Source organism: Bos grunniens, chromosome 5 (genome assembly GCF_055505025.1).
Source record: "Bos grunniens cultivar Pamir isolate PY7600 chromosome 5, Bosgru_T2T1.0, whole genome shotgun sequence".
NCBI classification, from domain to species: Eukaryota; Metazoa; Chordata; class Mammalia; order Artiodactyla; family Bovidae; genus Bos; species Bos grunniens.
The window spans coordinates 80,962,042-80,977,865 of NC_141169.1; the positions used below are offsets into that span (position 1 = coordinate 80,962,042).

At 39.8% G+C, this 15,824-nt stretch overlaps 1 protein-coding gene across 8 annotated transcripts in view; it reads left to right on the top strand.

The window, feature by feature from the left end:
• TMTC1 (transmembrane O-mannosyltransferase targeting cadherins 1) overlaps window positions 1-15,824 on the top strand; it is a 315,289-nt gene that overhangs the window by 158,990 nt on the left and 140,475 nt on the right. For all 8 annotated transcript variants that reach the window (XR_015164144.1, XR_015164145.1, XM_086401542.1 and 5 more), the window contains one exon: window positions 14,010-14,199. Coding sequence is in view for 6 of the 8 variants with exons in the window: in XM_086401542.1 (XP_086257668.1) it covers window positions 14,010-14,199 (190 nt within the window). In the remaining 2 variants the exon portion in view is untranslated. The remainder of the gene's footprint in view (window positions 1-14,009; window positions 14,200-15,824) is intronic.

Below are 15,824 nucleotides of genomic sequence, written 5' to 3' on the forward strand. Positions count from 1 at the left end.
AATGCCAAAGGTGAGCTTTTAAATTATGGATCCTGTTTCTTGCTGTGTGATGCTCTGACAAACATTTCCATCAGTTCAGGCATCTGTTTGCTGGGCTATAGGGAAGACTGCCTGCTGGTTTAAGTTTGTCGGTCCTGCTTCGACTAAAAGTTAGTGGCTTGGGTTTTTTGGTATACAAACTCAGGTTCTTCCAGGTGGCACTGTCCAGGGAATAAGTCAGAATCTCAGGCAGGTGTTTCTCCATGAAATACCAGTATTTGACAGTCATGTTTCCATTTAGTTTTCTGCATTGTACGTGGGCCAGAAAACCCTGCCTAGTATGCAGGGTCTCCAGAGGGTCTCTTGCAGTGAACTGAACAATCTGCCTCTCTGAAGCTGTTTCCCTTGCTACGAGAATGAGGGTAACACTCACCTCATAGAGAATGAAGTTGGGATCAGATAATCCTTATATGCAAGCACTAGAAAATGCTGTAAATGCTTAAAGTATGTTCAGTGTGATTGGATATAGTTCGTTAGTAGACCACCAGGATTCTGTGTGGAATATGGAGGCTGCACCTGATGTAAGATCAGCAGCTCTTGTGCAGGTTGTTTACGCCTGCTGTTTACACCTCTGCTCAATGACAAGAAGTATGTTGGGTCTGAAATAAAGATGTTACATGCTTTATAGAGAGAAACAGACTCTAGATAAGGAACAAACCCAGTATTTACTTTGCAGAAGGAATTACCTAATTTTTTTGCAGATAAATGAGTAAGAAGTTGTTACTGACAGACTTGGATGTTGAAATTGATGGTTTCTGCTCTGAGGAGACTGTCTCTGTTAATAAGATAATTGTATTAATGGTGCATTAAAAAGATCAAAGAGACTTAATGACATTTCAGATTCACTTTATATAGTGTGTCATGTAACAGGAGTTCTCATTTGAACTATATTTATTGCAGTTTAATGCAAAATAAGAAAAAGTAAGCCTAGCCTAGTTTTATGATGATGCTATGTGACATGTGAGGGGAGTGAGTACCTTTACTCAGATTCTTCTCACTCCTGGATGGTGTCCCAGGATCCAGCTTTGCCCAAGATGCTAAGGGGGCCACACGAGGGCGGAATCTTCAGTCTGTGCCCTTTAGCTATAAGCCTGGACAGCTAGAAGCCTAGCAGGTATGGTTGCCTCAGGTCAAATAAAATTATCAAATTTAAATATTTTTAGATTTTTAGGCATTATTTTACTATCAGACTAATTTCTTAAGACCTATTTAAAGAGCTGGGTGCTGGGGAGATAACTATCAATAAGACTCAACTCTGTCCCTGAGAAGCTTCTGTTTCAGTGGGAAGTCAGGCATGTTAATAGGAAGTTACAGGAGATGTGTATGCCCCGAGTCTGCAGGCACTCACGTAGGGGACTCCAGCCTGGTCCTGGGAGGGGGCAGTAACAGGGAACACTTATCAGGAGAAGTGACATCTTCACTGGGACCTGAAGGATCAGGAGTTAGAGTTCAGCCAACCTGTGAGAGTTGATTCCAAGAGATGAGGTGACCCAATCAGGAGCTGGTCTCAGGACTTTGAAACCTAAGAGTAAGGCAGCTGGCCACAAAGACTGAAGTGACAGATGCGTGAAGGCCAGAGGACAGGAGAGCTGGGCAACCCTGATGGCCACACCCAGCCTCAGTTATAAGAAGCATGAATGAGGAGCCCAGGAGCAGAGGGAGGAGGTGGAGCAAAGACTGCGAGAAGCAGGGCAGCCATGAAGAAGGCCTGGGGCCTAGAGAGGAGCCTACCTTGTAGCCACTTGGTTCTGGTTCCTAAGAAATCTGGTTTTATTCTTAATTTCTGATCTTTTGATTCTTACAAGGATTGTCTAGCACTTTCTACTTTGTTGACACCAAGGAGCTAGGACATGAGGGCCATAGACAAGCTTCTACTCCAGTCATTCAGCCGGGCTTGCCTTGTGACTTTCTGTCCCAGCCCTGTGTGCTGGGGGTCAGGTCATGCTTCTGGTCACCCCATCCTTATCTATAAATGGTTTTCTTTGATTTCCTTTTCTTCTGTGTCAGCTGTTTTTGCTCCACATCACCCATGATAACATTCATCCCTGTTGCATTTGTTGTCATTGCTGGATGGATTTCCATTCAATGGATATATAGCAATATAGGTATTGATTTTATTGTGGCTGGACATCAGTTTGAAACTGTTAATATATACACATGCATACACATCATGGAACATTACTCAGTCATAAAAAAGAATAAAATAATGCCATTTGCAACAAGATGGATGGACCTAGAGATTATCATACTAAAGTGAAGTAAATCAGACAGAGAACGACAAGTATCATGATACCACTATGTGTAAAATCTAAAAAAAATAAAAATGATGCAAATGAACTTATTTATAAAATAGAAATAGAGGCACAGACATAGCAAGCAAACTTATGGTTACCAAAGGGGAAAGGAAAGAAGAGATAAATTAGGAATTTGGGATTAACAGATACACACTACTATATATAAAATAGATAAATAACCAAGACCCACTGTATTGCACAGAGAATTATATATACCTGTAATAAACCATAATGAAAGAATCTGAGAAAGAATATATATACACATAATATATGTATGTATAAATATATATACATCAAATCAGTTTGATGTACATCTGAAATGTAGATCAACTATACTTCAATAAAATTTAAAAATAATAATAGTACTGCTGTCAACAATGTTGTAGATATCTTTTGCTTAAAATATATGTATATTGCTGTTGGAATAAACTTAGGAGCAGAATTGCTGGATCATAAAGTAGGCATTTATTTTACTTTCATGAAACTGCCTGAACTTCTCCAACGTGGTTTAACCAATTCACAGTAGTGTTTCAAAATCCCAGTTTTCCCACATCCCCACCAATACTCAACATAAGTATTTTTCATAACATTTTTCATTCTAGCAGAGGCAGTTTATCATTTTTATATTCTTCATTTTAATCCTATACTCTAGTTTACTCATGGGCTTCCTTAATGGCTCAGATGGTAAAGAATCTGCTTGCAATGCAGGAGACCTGGTTTCGATCCCTGGGTTGGGAAGATCCCCTGGAGAAGGGAATAGCTACCCACTTCAGTATTCTTGCCTGGAGAATTCCATGGACAGAGGAGCCTGATGGGCTACAGTCCATGGGGTCCCAAAGAGTTGGGCATGACTGAACACCTAACACTTTCTAGTTTACCCATATTTTTAACTGTCCTCAGAAAGTCATATTCATTTACAATTTGAAACATTTTCATTTGTGGTCCTGCCTTGATTCTCTGTCTTTCCACCTATTTAAGTTCTGCGTAGATTATAGGAGGGCATTCCTTAATTCTGTTTTTCATTACATTTCTTAGAACTCCACTGAAATTCGGTGTCTGTATTTCACTATTTCCCAACCATGTAATGTGTACATGTCTTCTCACCACTGATGCTGTCCATGTGGAGGATAGGGGCTAGCTCTGATTACCATTCAGTACCGCTAAAAGTGCCCAGAGTAATTATTCAACATTTATTGAATTCGCGTGAGGGTCTCCTATTCATTGAGAACTTAGTTCAGGAAATGGCTTTCTTTGGCTCGTCCTGGAGAAGGTTATAAGCAGGAAAAGATGCTAATGATGGTAATAAGCAGGTTTTGCCTACAAAGGCCTGTCGTTATTTCTCCACAATGAAACTGTGGAGACCCTTTTGAAGCATCAATGGAATAGAGGAATTATGAGGATGAAAGTAAGGGACAGTCTGGGGAGGGGTAGGACAGATCACCAAAATCTGGAGGGCAGAGGCAGAGTCAGAGAAAGATGGGGTACTCCATTGTGGAGGTACCGTGGTTTACACCTCAGCTATTTAGACAGTGTTAGCCCGTGCATTAACTGAGAAGATGCACTATGCATACAGTGGACCCAATGACCTGTATTTATGAAATGATGGAGAATTTCATAAATGAAAGAAAAAGGATCCTTTGAGCAGAAACATTTTATATAAAACAAGCAAGTGCTGTACATTTCTGCTTGCAGTGTATGATTTTTTTCAAATGTACCTGTCACAGGCATCTTACTAGAACAGGGAAATATCTTAGGCTCATGATATTTCTTTGCCAAAAGGTTTTTTCAAAGACAAAGAACAGATTCTATGTATATTTTTTGCACTTCAGTTCAGTTCAGTCGCTCAGTCGTGTCCAACTCTTTGTGACCCCATGAACTGCAGCATGGCCAGGCCTCCCTGTCCATCACTAACTCCCAGAGTCCACCCAAACCCATGCCATTGAGTTGGTAATGCCATCCAACCATCTCTCTTCTGTCGTCCCCTTCTCCTCCTGCCCTCAATCTTTCCCAGCATCAGGGTCTTTTCTAATGAGTCAGCTCTTCGCAGGTGGCCAAAGTATTGGAGTTTCAGCTTCAACATAAGTCCTTCCAATGAACACCCAGGACTGGTCTCCTTTAGGATGGACTGGCTGGATCTCCTTGCAGTCCAAGGAATTCTCAAGAGTCTTCTCCAACACCACAATTCAAAAGCATCAATTCTTTGGCGCTCAGCTTTCTTTATAGTCCACCTCTCACATCCATACATGACTACTGGAAAAACCATACCCTTGACTAGATGGACCTTTGTTGACAAAGCAATGTCTCTGCTTTTCAATATGCTATCTAGGTTGGTCATAACTTTCCCTTCAAGGAGTAAGCATCTTTTAATTTCATGGCTGCAATCACCATCTGCAGTGATTTTGGAGCCCAGAAAAATAAAACCATCCACTGTTTCCACTGTTTCTCCATCTATTTCCCATGAAGTGATGGGACCAGATGCCATGATCTTCGTTTTCTGAATGTTGAGCTTTAAGCCAATATTTTCACTCTCCTCTTGCACTTTCATCAAGAGGCTCTTTAGTTCTTCTTCGCTTTGTGCCATAAAGGTGGTGTCATCTGCATATCTGAGGTTGTTGATATTTCTCACGGCAATCTTGATTCTAGCTTATGCTTCCTCCAGCCCAGAGTTTCTGATGATGTACTCCGCATTTAAGTTAAATAAGCAAGGTGACAATATACAGCCTTGTCGTATTCGTTTTCCTATTTGGAACCAGTCTGTTGTTCCATGTCCAGTTCTAACTGTTGCTTCCTGACCTGCACACAGGTTTCTCAAGAGGCAGGTCAGGTGGAGCACTCTAACTTTTTATTTTATAAAAAAGAAGATTTATATTTAAGGATCACTAGTTTCATTAGGTGCTGTTTGATGCCAGTTCCCCACTGGCCTCACCTTCCCTTTCATATATTTCGTCCTGAAACATCTTCATTCATTCCTGGCTTATCAATGAAAATACATGACTAAATTAGCGTCTGAATGCAGAGTTCCAAAGAATAGCAAGAAGAGATAAGAAAGCCTTCTTCAGCGATCAATGCAAAGAAATAGAGGAAAACAACAGAATGGGAAAGACTAGAGATCTCTTCAAGAAAATTAGAGATACCAAAGGAACATTTCATGCAAAGATGGACTCAATAAAGGACAGAAATGGTATGGACCTAACAGAAGCAGAAGATATTAAGAAGAAGTGGCAAGAATACACAGAAGAACTGTACAAAAAAGATCTTCACGACCCAGATAATCACAATGATGTGATCACTGACCTAGAGCCAGACATCTTAGAATGTGAAGTCAAGTGGGCCTTAGAAAGCATCACTACGAACAAAGCTAGTGGAGGTGATGGAATTCCAGTTGAGCTATTTCAAATCCTGAATGATGATGCTGTGAAAGTGCTGCACTCAATAGGCCAGCAAATTTGGAAACCTCAGCAGTGGCCACAGGACTGGAAAAGGTCAGTTTTCATTCCAATCCCAAAGAAAGGCAATGCCAAAGAGTGCTGAAACTACCGCACAATTGCACTCATCTCACATGCTAGTAAAGTAATGCTCAAAATTCTCCAAGCCAGGCTTCAGCAATATGTGAACTGTGAACTTCCTGATGTTCAAGCTGGTTTTAGAAAAGGCAGAGGAACCAGAGATCAAATTGCCAACATCCACTGGATCATGGAAAAAGCAAGAGAGTTCCAGAAAAACATCTATTTCTGCTTTATTGACTATGCCAAAGCCTTGACTGTGTGGATCACAATAAACTGTGGAAAATTCTGAAAGAGATGGGAATACCAGACCACCTGACATGCCTCTTGAGAAACCTGTATGCAGATCAGGAAGCAACAGTTAGAACTGGACATGGAACAACAGACTGGTTCCAAATAGGAAAAGGAGTACGTCAAGGCTGTATATTATCACCCTGCTTATTTAACTTATATGCAGAGTACATCATGAGAAACGCTGGACTGGAAGAAGCACAAGCTGGAATCAAGATTGCTGGGAGAAATATCAATAACCTCAGATATGCAGATGACACCACCCTTATGGCAGAAAGTGAAGAGGAACTCAAAAGCCTCTTGATGAAAGTGAAACTGGAGAGTCAAAAAGTTGGCTTAAAGCTCAACATTCAGAAAATGAAATTCATGGCATCCAATCCCATCACTTAATGGGAAATAGATGGGGAAACAGTGGGAACAGTGTCAGACTTTATTTTTTGCGGCTCCAAAATCACTGCAGATGGTGACTGCAGCCATGAAATTAAAAGACACTTACTCCTTGGAAGGAAAGTTATGACCAACCTAGATAGCATATTCAAAAGCAGAGACATTACTTTGCCAACAAAGGTCCCTCTAGTCAAGGCTATGGTTTTTCCAGTAGTCATGTATGGATGTGAGAGTTGGACTGTGAAGAAGGCTGAGCACCAAAGAATTGATGCTTTTGAAGTGTGGTGTTGGAGAAGACTCTTGAGAGTCCCTTGGACTGCAAGGAGATCCAACCAGTCCATTCTGAAGGAGATCAGCCCTGGGATTTCTTTGGAAGGAATGATGCTAAAGCTGAAACTCCAGTACTTTGGCCACCTCATGCGAAGAGTTGACTCATTGGAAAAGACTCTGATGCTGGGAGGAATTGGGGGCAAGAGGAGAAGGGGACGACAGAGGATGAGATGGCTGGATGGCATCACTAACTCGATGGACGGAGTCTGAGTGAACTCTGGTAATTGGTGATGGACAGGGAGGCCTGGCGTGCTGTGATTCATGGGGTGGCAAAGAGTCGGACACCACTGAGCAACTGAACTGAACTGAACTGAAGTGACTTAGCGTGCACACACTTAGTGCATATAGCTACACTGTCATATTAGTCGTAAAAAAGAACAAAATTGCATTTCACAACAGATTTGATGGGCCTGGAGGGTACTATGCTTAGTGAAATGTCAGACAAAGGAAAACAAATACTGAATGTCATCACTTATATGTGAAATTAATAAATAAAGTAAAACATCGACAACAATGACGCAGACCCACAAACATAGAGAGCAAACTAATGGTTGCCAGTAGGGAGAGGGAAGGGGAGGGGCATATTAAGGGTAGAAAATTAGGTACAAACTGCTGCTGCTGCTGCTGCTAAGTCGCGTCAGTCGTGTTCGACTCTATGCGACCCCATAGACAGCAGCCTACCAGACTCCCCTGTCCCTGGGATTTTCCAGGCAAGAACACTGAGGTGGGTTGCCATTTCCTTCTCCAATACATGAAAGTGAAAAGGGAAAGTGAAGTCTCTTAGTCGTGTCCGACTCTTCATGACCCCATGGACTGTAGCCCAGCAGGCTCCTCTCTCCATGGGATTTTCCAGGCAAGAATACTGGAGTGGGGTGCCATTGCCTTCTCCAGGTACAAACTACTATGTGTAAAATAAATAAGCGGCAAGGATACATTGTATAGCACAGGGACTATAGCCAATATTTTATAATAACTTTTAATGGAGTATAATCTACAAAAATTTAGAATCACTGTGCTGTACACTTGAAACTAATATATTATTATAAACCAACTATACCTAACAAAAATAAAGAAGGGTTAAGTTAATAGTCTTGAGTCAAGTTAATGGTTTTGACCTTCCTAGTATTACAAGAAAGGAAAGTTTGTTTTTTTTAATTCCATGATTTGCTTTTATTTTTAAATGTATTTTTGTTATAATCTATATAAAAAGTCAAAATTGAGCATTAAAAAAATATAAGTAACTATATTGAAATTGTAACTTTTGAAAAATGTTATCCTTAGTATTTGTTTTTTATCATTCAGTTCAGTTCAGTTCAGTTCAATCGCTTAGTCGTGTCTGACTCTTTGTGACCCCATGAATCACAGCACGCCCCCTGTCCATCACCAACTCCCAGAGTTTACTCAAACTCATGTCCATTGAGTCAGCGATGCCATCCAGCCATCTCATCCTCTGTTGTCATGGTATTACAAATCTAGAAAATATAAGAGACTGAACACAACTTGTAGGGTAATGTCAAAATGTGGCCTGAATATTAAAGTTTCTACATACCATTTGCATCTACTCCATAGTCAAGCTGCAACCAAATATAAGAAAGCATTCCTGTGGCAATTCTGTTACCTTTACCACTACTTAAAATTCATTTTTATTTGAAAATATTAAGTAAGTACAAAAGGAGAGAAAATAGTGTAAAGAACCTGCTGCTGCTGCTAAGTCGCTTCAGTCGTGTCCGACCCTGTGCGACCCCATAGATGGCAGCCCACCAGGCCCTGCTGTCTCTGGGATTCTCCAGGCAAGAACACTGGAGTGGGTTGCCATTTCCTTCTCCAATGCATGAAGGTGAAAAGTGAAAGTGAAGTCGCTCAGTCGTGTCCAACTCTTAGCAACCCCATGGATGGCAGCCTACCAGGCTCCTCCATCCATGGGATTTTCCAGGCAAGAGTACTGGAGTGGGGTGCCATTGCACGTGCCCATTATCCAGTTTCAGCAATAATAGTTCATGTATAATCTTATTTAATTCATATTCCCACGCAATTCTTCCCCCTTGTTTTAGTCTATAATTCTGAAGCAAATCCAAGTCATCATGTTGTGCATTTCTAAAAGACAAGAACCTTTAAAGAATAGAACTACAGTATTGTCCCCACACTTACAAATTAACAGTGATTCCCTATTAGCATGTCTAGTCTGCATTTCAATTTTGTCCGTCTCATAAGCAGTTATTTTTAAGAGCAGTTTGTTTGAATTCCCAGTTAGACAAAATCTGCATTTGTTTGATACGTCTCGTAAGTCTTGATTCATCTGTGCCCTCGCCCATGTTTTCTTTGCCACTGCGATGTGTTCGTTGAAGACACTGCCATCGTTTGTTCTGTAACACTCTGAATTAGTGTGTTGCTTCCTTGTGGTATTATTTAACATGTTCTGGTGTTTTCTGTATTTGATATAAACTAGTAATACAGGACTTGATTAGATTTAAGTTTAATTTTCTGTTTGGCAAGACAATTTTATAGATGGTGATGTGCATAATCCATCAGGAGGACATCAAGATGTTCGTTTCCCTTTCTGTGATTTTAAAATTATTTAATAAGTTCCTGGCACCTGATATAGCCAGATCATCCATTATAAAATACCCCATCAACTTTTCATCTAATAATTTCAGCAGCCATTTATAATCTTTGCCTAGATCTATTACCTCAAGAAGGAGATACTGTTTTTTTTGTTTTGTTTTGTTTTGTTTTTTATTTTTAAACTTTACATAATTGTATTAGTTTTGCCAAATATCAAAATGAATCCGCCACAGGTATACATATGTTCCCCATCCTGAACCCTCCTCCCTCCTCCCTCCCCATACCATCCCTCTGGGTTGTCCCAGTGCACTAGCCCCAAGCATCCAGTATCGTGCATCGAACCTGGACTGGCAACTCGTTTCTTACATGATATTTTACATGTTTCAATGCCATTCTCCCAAATCTTCCCACCCTCTCCCTCTCCCACAGAGTCCATAAGACTGTTCTATACATCAGTGTCTCTTTTGCTGTCTCGTACACCAGGTTATTGTTACCACTTTTCTAAATTCCATATATATGCGTTAGTATACTGTACTTATGTTTTTCCTTCTGGCTTACTTCACTCTGTATAATAGGCTCCAGTTTCATCCACCTCATTAGAACTGATTCAAATGTATTCTTTTTAATGGCTGAGTAATACTCCATTGTGTATATGTACCACAGCTTTCTTATCCATTTATCTGCTGATGGACATCTAGGTTGCTTCCATGTCCTGGCTATTATAAACAGTGCTGCGATGAACATTGGGGTACACGTGTCTCTTTCCCTTCTGGTTTCCTCAGTGTATATGCCCAGCAGTGGGATTGCTGGATCATAAGGCAGTTCTATTTCCAGTTTTTTAAGGAATCTCCACACTGTTCTCCATAGTGGCTGTACTAGTTTGCATTCCCACCAACAGTCACTATTTGCAGATGACATGATCTTCTACATAGAAAACCCTAAAGATTCCACCAGAAAATTACTAGAAATAATCAATGACTATAGTAAAGTTGCAGGATATAAAATCAACACACAGAAATCCCTTGCATTCCTATACACTAATAAAGAGGAAACAGAAAGAGAAATTAAGGAAACAATTCCATTCACCATTGCAACGGAAAGAATAAAATACTTAGGAATATATCTACCTAAAGAAACTAAAGACCTATATATAGAAAACTATAAAACACTGGTGAAAGAAATCAAAGAGGACACCAATAGATGGAGAAATATACCATGTTCATGGATTGGAAGAATCAATATAGTGAAAATGAGTATACTACCCAAAGCAATTTATAGATTCAACGCAATCCCTATCAAGCTACCAACAGTATTCTTCACAGAGCTAGAACAAATAATTTCACAATTTGTATGGAAATACAAAAAACCTCGAATAGCCAAAGCAACCTTGAGAAAGAAGAATGGAACTGGAGGAATCAACCTACCTGACTTCAGGCTCTACTACAAAGCCACAGTTATCAAGACAGTATGGTACTGGCACAAAGACAGAAATATTGATCAATGGAATAAAATAGAAAGCCCAGAGATAAATCCACGCACATATGGACACCTTATCTTTGACAAAGGAGGCAAGAATATACAATGGATTAAAGACAATCTCTTTAACAAGTGGTGCTGGGAAATCTGGTCAACCACTTGTAAAAGAATGAAACTAGACCACTTTCTAACACCATACACAAAAATAAACTCAAAATGGATTAAAGATCTCAAAGTAAGACCAGAAACTATAAAAGTCCTAGAGGAGAACATAGGCAAAACACTCTCCGACATACATCACAGCAGGATCCTCTATGACCCACCTCCCAGAATATTGGAAATAAAAGCAAAAATAAACAAATGGGACCTAATTAACCTTAAAAGCTTCTGCACATCAAAGGAAACTATTAGCAAGGTGAAAAGACAGCCTTCAGAATGGGAGAAAATAATAGCAAATGAAGCAACCGACAAACAACTAATCTCAAAAATATACAAGCAACTCCTACAGCTCAACTCCAGAAAAATAAACGACCCAATCAAAAAATGGGCCAAAGAACTAAATAGACATTTCTCCAAAGAAGACATACAGATGGCTAACAAACACATGAAAAGATGCTCAACATCACTCATTATCAGAGAAATGCAAATCAAAACCACTATGAGGTACCAGTCAGAATGGCTGCGATCCAAAAGTCTACAAATAATAAATGCTGGAGAGGGTGTGGAGAAAAGGGAAACCTCTTACACTGTTGGTGGGAATGCAAACTAGTACAGCCACTATGGAGAACAGTGTGGAGATTCCTTAAAAAACTGGAGATACTGTTTTTTAAAGTAATTTATTAAATTACTAAATTAATATAACTGAGTGACACAGCTGCATAATTTTCCTGCTGAGTTTGGTGGCTGAACATTCTCCTTTAAAGCCAAGTTGTGAAGAATATTTACTGAGCTAAGAAGTAAATAACATCAGCCTAGAATCTCTATGAAAAGAAGCCTTAAGTGACCCAATCTTCTTTCTATGGAGTTGGCATTCTCATAGGCTCAAACCTAAATGGGATATGGTGACTTTTTTGTTTTTATTTTTGTTAAATAACAAAATTTGATGGACTTCATCAAACCACATGGACTATAACCCTCCAGGCTCCTCTCTCCATGGAATTTCCCAGGCAAGAATACTGGAGTGAGTTGCCATTTCCTTCTCCAGGGGATCTTCCCAATCCAGGGATCGAATCCACATCTCTCGCATTGTCAAGTGGGTTCTTTACCATTGAGCCACCAGGGAAGTCCCTTATACTGCACTGTCTGTGCGTTATTTTATTTAAAATAACAACAGAGAGGAGAGTTTTGAAACACCACCAAAACATCTGATGAATTTCTCTGCTGGGGATTGACAGTGAAGGCAGTGAATAACCCCCATCACTGAGCCTCTCCCGATCACTGTTAATGATTTTTCCACTGCCAACCTTGGAACAAGAGGAGGGAAGGAAAGGAGATATGTTGGGAAGGCCTGGGAAAGGTATTTTAATCCAGAGCTACTTAACTGAAAATTTAAGGTGAACTCACTCTTAGCATTGGATTTGGCCCATCTAAGATTTCCTCTAAAAGGACCTGGTGGTGCGGGAGGTCTCTTCTTCACATTCTGCGCCCTCATGACTCTTTAATTCGATATATCTTATTTTCACTATTGGATTTTACATTCCTTAAAGGCAAGGGATTTATCTAGGTCTTTGGTTTAGTTCCATATATAATGTTAAAGATGAACCCAGCTGGACATAAGTTAGAGCAGTAAGAGCACACTTTATTCAGTAATTCCTGACAGGACAGGAGCTGAGCTCCATTCTGGTTTGCGCAGAGGTGACTAAGTACTTTAAAGAGAGAATGGTGGCGGGGAGGGGTTTGCAAATTGATGCTTGGCTGAGTCAAAGAAGTAAAACATTACAATGGACTGATCCTCTAAGTGCATTCAGGCTGTGTTTACTGGCTGGCAGTTATCACAGTTCAGATTCTGTCCTCCAGCAGACTGGGAGCCAGGCCCCATGCTCCTGGTGATGACATTTTAAAGGAACAACTCCCGGGTCCTTGAGAACAACTTCTGAGTTCTAGGAGATACATATTCCCAGTCGTAAGTGCTTTGTAGTAAATGCTCTAGGAAATGGAGGTTGGGGGCCTTTTGTCATGGTTTGGCTAGAAAAGAAGTAAATTCTCCAGGCAGTGATGATCTGTCTTTCTCAGGCTGGCATTTTAATGCCAGGGGAGGGGTTGGAGTCATCCTGGGGACGTGGCCTTCTGCTGCTAGAAGCCATACGAGGGTTCAGTCATCCCTTAGTGCAGAGACGTGGATGGAGTTTGCTGTATGCTGGGGTTCTGCAGTTCTCAAGGGTCTTGAACACTACTTAATGATTTGTGTAGACTGAACAAACTTAAATAAATTCCATTTCCTCTGTGCAGAAAGGAAGGGGATCAGTTAGGATGCCTTCTGCTTTACCTTACTGCCTAGACACAGCCAGGAAACAGGAGTAATATCTCCATTCATTATTTTCCTTCCTGAGGTCCACCTGGCTATTCTTATTATCAGGGACAACTGTTTGTCCCTCCTTTTGAAGGTTAGCCCCTTGATTTGTGGGAGACTTTATCTCCCTACTACAGATATTTTGATTTTTTGAGATGGTTCAAAATGGATCACTCTATTTTAAATGGTTAATATTTGCATATCTAGTGCAGGATTTGGGGCATTATTAAAAAGAGACAATTCAAATGTCTCTTACTCAGGGAATTGTACCCAATGAGGCAGCATTTCATGTCAAATACTTCCATCAAACTTTTCTTTTATACCATTTATCTCAGTTGTTATGTAAGTATTTATATGATAATTTTTAAAAATAGGTCATGGAAACTCTGTCTTCTTCATCATTGAAAGGCCAGCAGCTACCACAGTGACTAGCAGCTGTTAGATATATTGCAGAATGGTCAACTTCATGACTAAATGAATGAATCGCCTTCCATTTACCTTGTCTTTTTATAACATTTTTAGCATAGAAAGGCTATTCAGTAGAAACATGGTGAATGAATGTCTTCAGAATGTCATGGGTCTCGAGTTGTGTTTTAATGATTCTTCTTCTCTTTGTAGATTCCTTACTTATTCCTACCTCTTGGCCTTCAACATGTGGCTTCTGCTTGCACCTGTTACCCTGTGCTATGACTGGCAGGTGGGCAGTATCCCTCTGGTAGAGACCATATGGGACATACGGAATGGAGCTACCATCCTTCTGGCAGTCGTGATGGCCTTACTGAGTCTTCATTGTCTAGCAGCCTTCAAGGTAATTTTCTTAACATTCAAATGAACACTGCATTGGAAGAGAGATGCTCTATACTCAGAAATGCTTTTTTCCTGCAAGAGAATGTGGGTCTAAATTGAATTTATCCCTCTGTCTAAAAAAAAACTTTATATTTAAAAATTTTCCAGAAAAGTAATACATATTTTGAAGACTTTAATGGGGTTAGGAGACCGAGGCTATCTTAATTATATACTTTATTGTTTCCACCAACTGTGTAGAAATTGGATCTGAAATTTAATGTTCACAAATAAGAAATTTTTTTTTCCTGCAGCAGTTGACTATTTTTTGATGCAATTGTTTTATTTCATGTAATGATAAGTGAGATATTGATAACATTGTTGTAAGTGCTTAAAATATGGTTAAGACTCTACTTACATTAATGAATGCCTGCCTGAGTGGGTTGGAGGATTCTCACTTCAAAAAATACTACTACAAAGCTTTATTAATAGTTTTATTATTGGGAACTTGGGAAAATATTGGAATATGGAAAAATTATTAACTGTAACATTTAAAAATGATCAAAGATGGCAAAGAACTCGAAAATATTTACTTATTAAAAATGGCTACAGCCTTGGGCAAGATGCTTCTTGTCTGAAGATGTTCCCATGCCCCCAGAGCAGATGTTAAAAATCCACAGGTTTACTGGCTGAAGGTGACTGATTTGTTTGGGGAAATAGTGGACCAGCTAAAAATTTAAGGGGGAGATTTTGGAGGCAAGAGAGCTATAGAAGGGCTGAGATGATACACTCTCCACACATTCATGGATGACTGAGAAAACAATTAGTGCATATGGGATGCCCTAGAAAGCACAGCAAAATTGAAAGCCTAGGGAGGCTTACTTATTTGCTGCAAATTTGAATGAATTCTTTAACCCATATACAGGTTGGGTGGCAGAGGGTAGAAATTTCACTGGCTTGAGTTATCTATGTTTGATCTCTGTTGAAATCATTGGCTGATCTCAAAGATATGCTGGCACAAAAGATATTCCCCTAGAGATTCAGGCAAAAGAAAGAAAGAAACCCAATGAGCAAAAATTTCAGCTGTCTACAAATTTTTCAATTTGTGTCCAGGCAAGTTTATCACATATTAAAACAGGAAACCATCAGATTTCAGAAGAGCAGAACAGAGTAGAGTTCATGGACAGAGGAGCCTGGCAGACTATAATCCATGGGGTTGCAAAGAGTCAGACACTACTAAGCGACTGAGTACACAGCAAAAACAGCATAGTTATGGCATACTATATATGGTTTTTAATCAGATTACTGGACATGTAAAGAAATAGGATAGTATGACCCAAGGTCAGGAAAAAACAGTCAGCAGAAAATGGAATAGAATTCAGATTCCAAAGTGTAAGTACACTCATACAAGCTTAATTGATTTTTGACAGTTACTAAGGTAATTCAATGGGGAAAGGATAGTCTTTTAAATAGAAGATACTGAAATAACAAATTAATCCTTACCTCATACTATACATTTAGAAAGTATTTTTAAGTGAATCATAAGTGTTAGTGTTAGTCACTCAGTCGTGCCCGACTCTTTGTGACCCTATGGACTGCAGCCCACCAGGTTCCTCTGTCCGTGAGATTTTCCAGGCAAGGATACTGGGG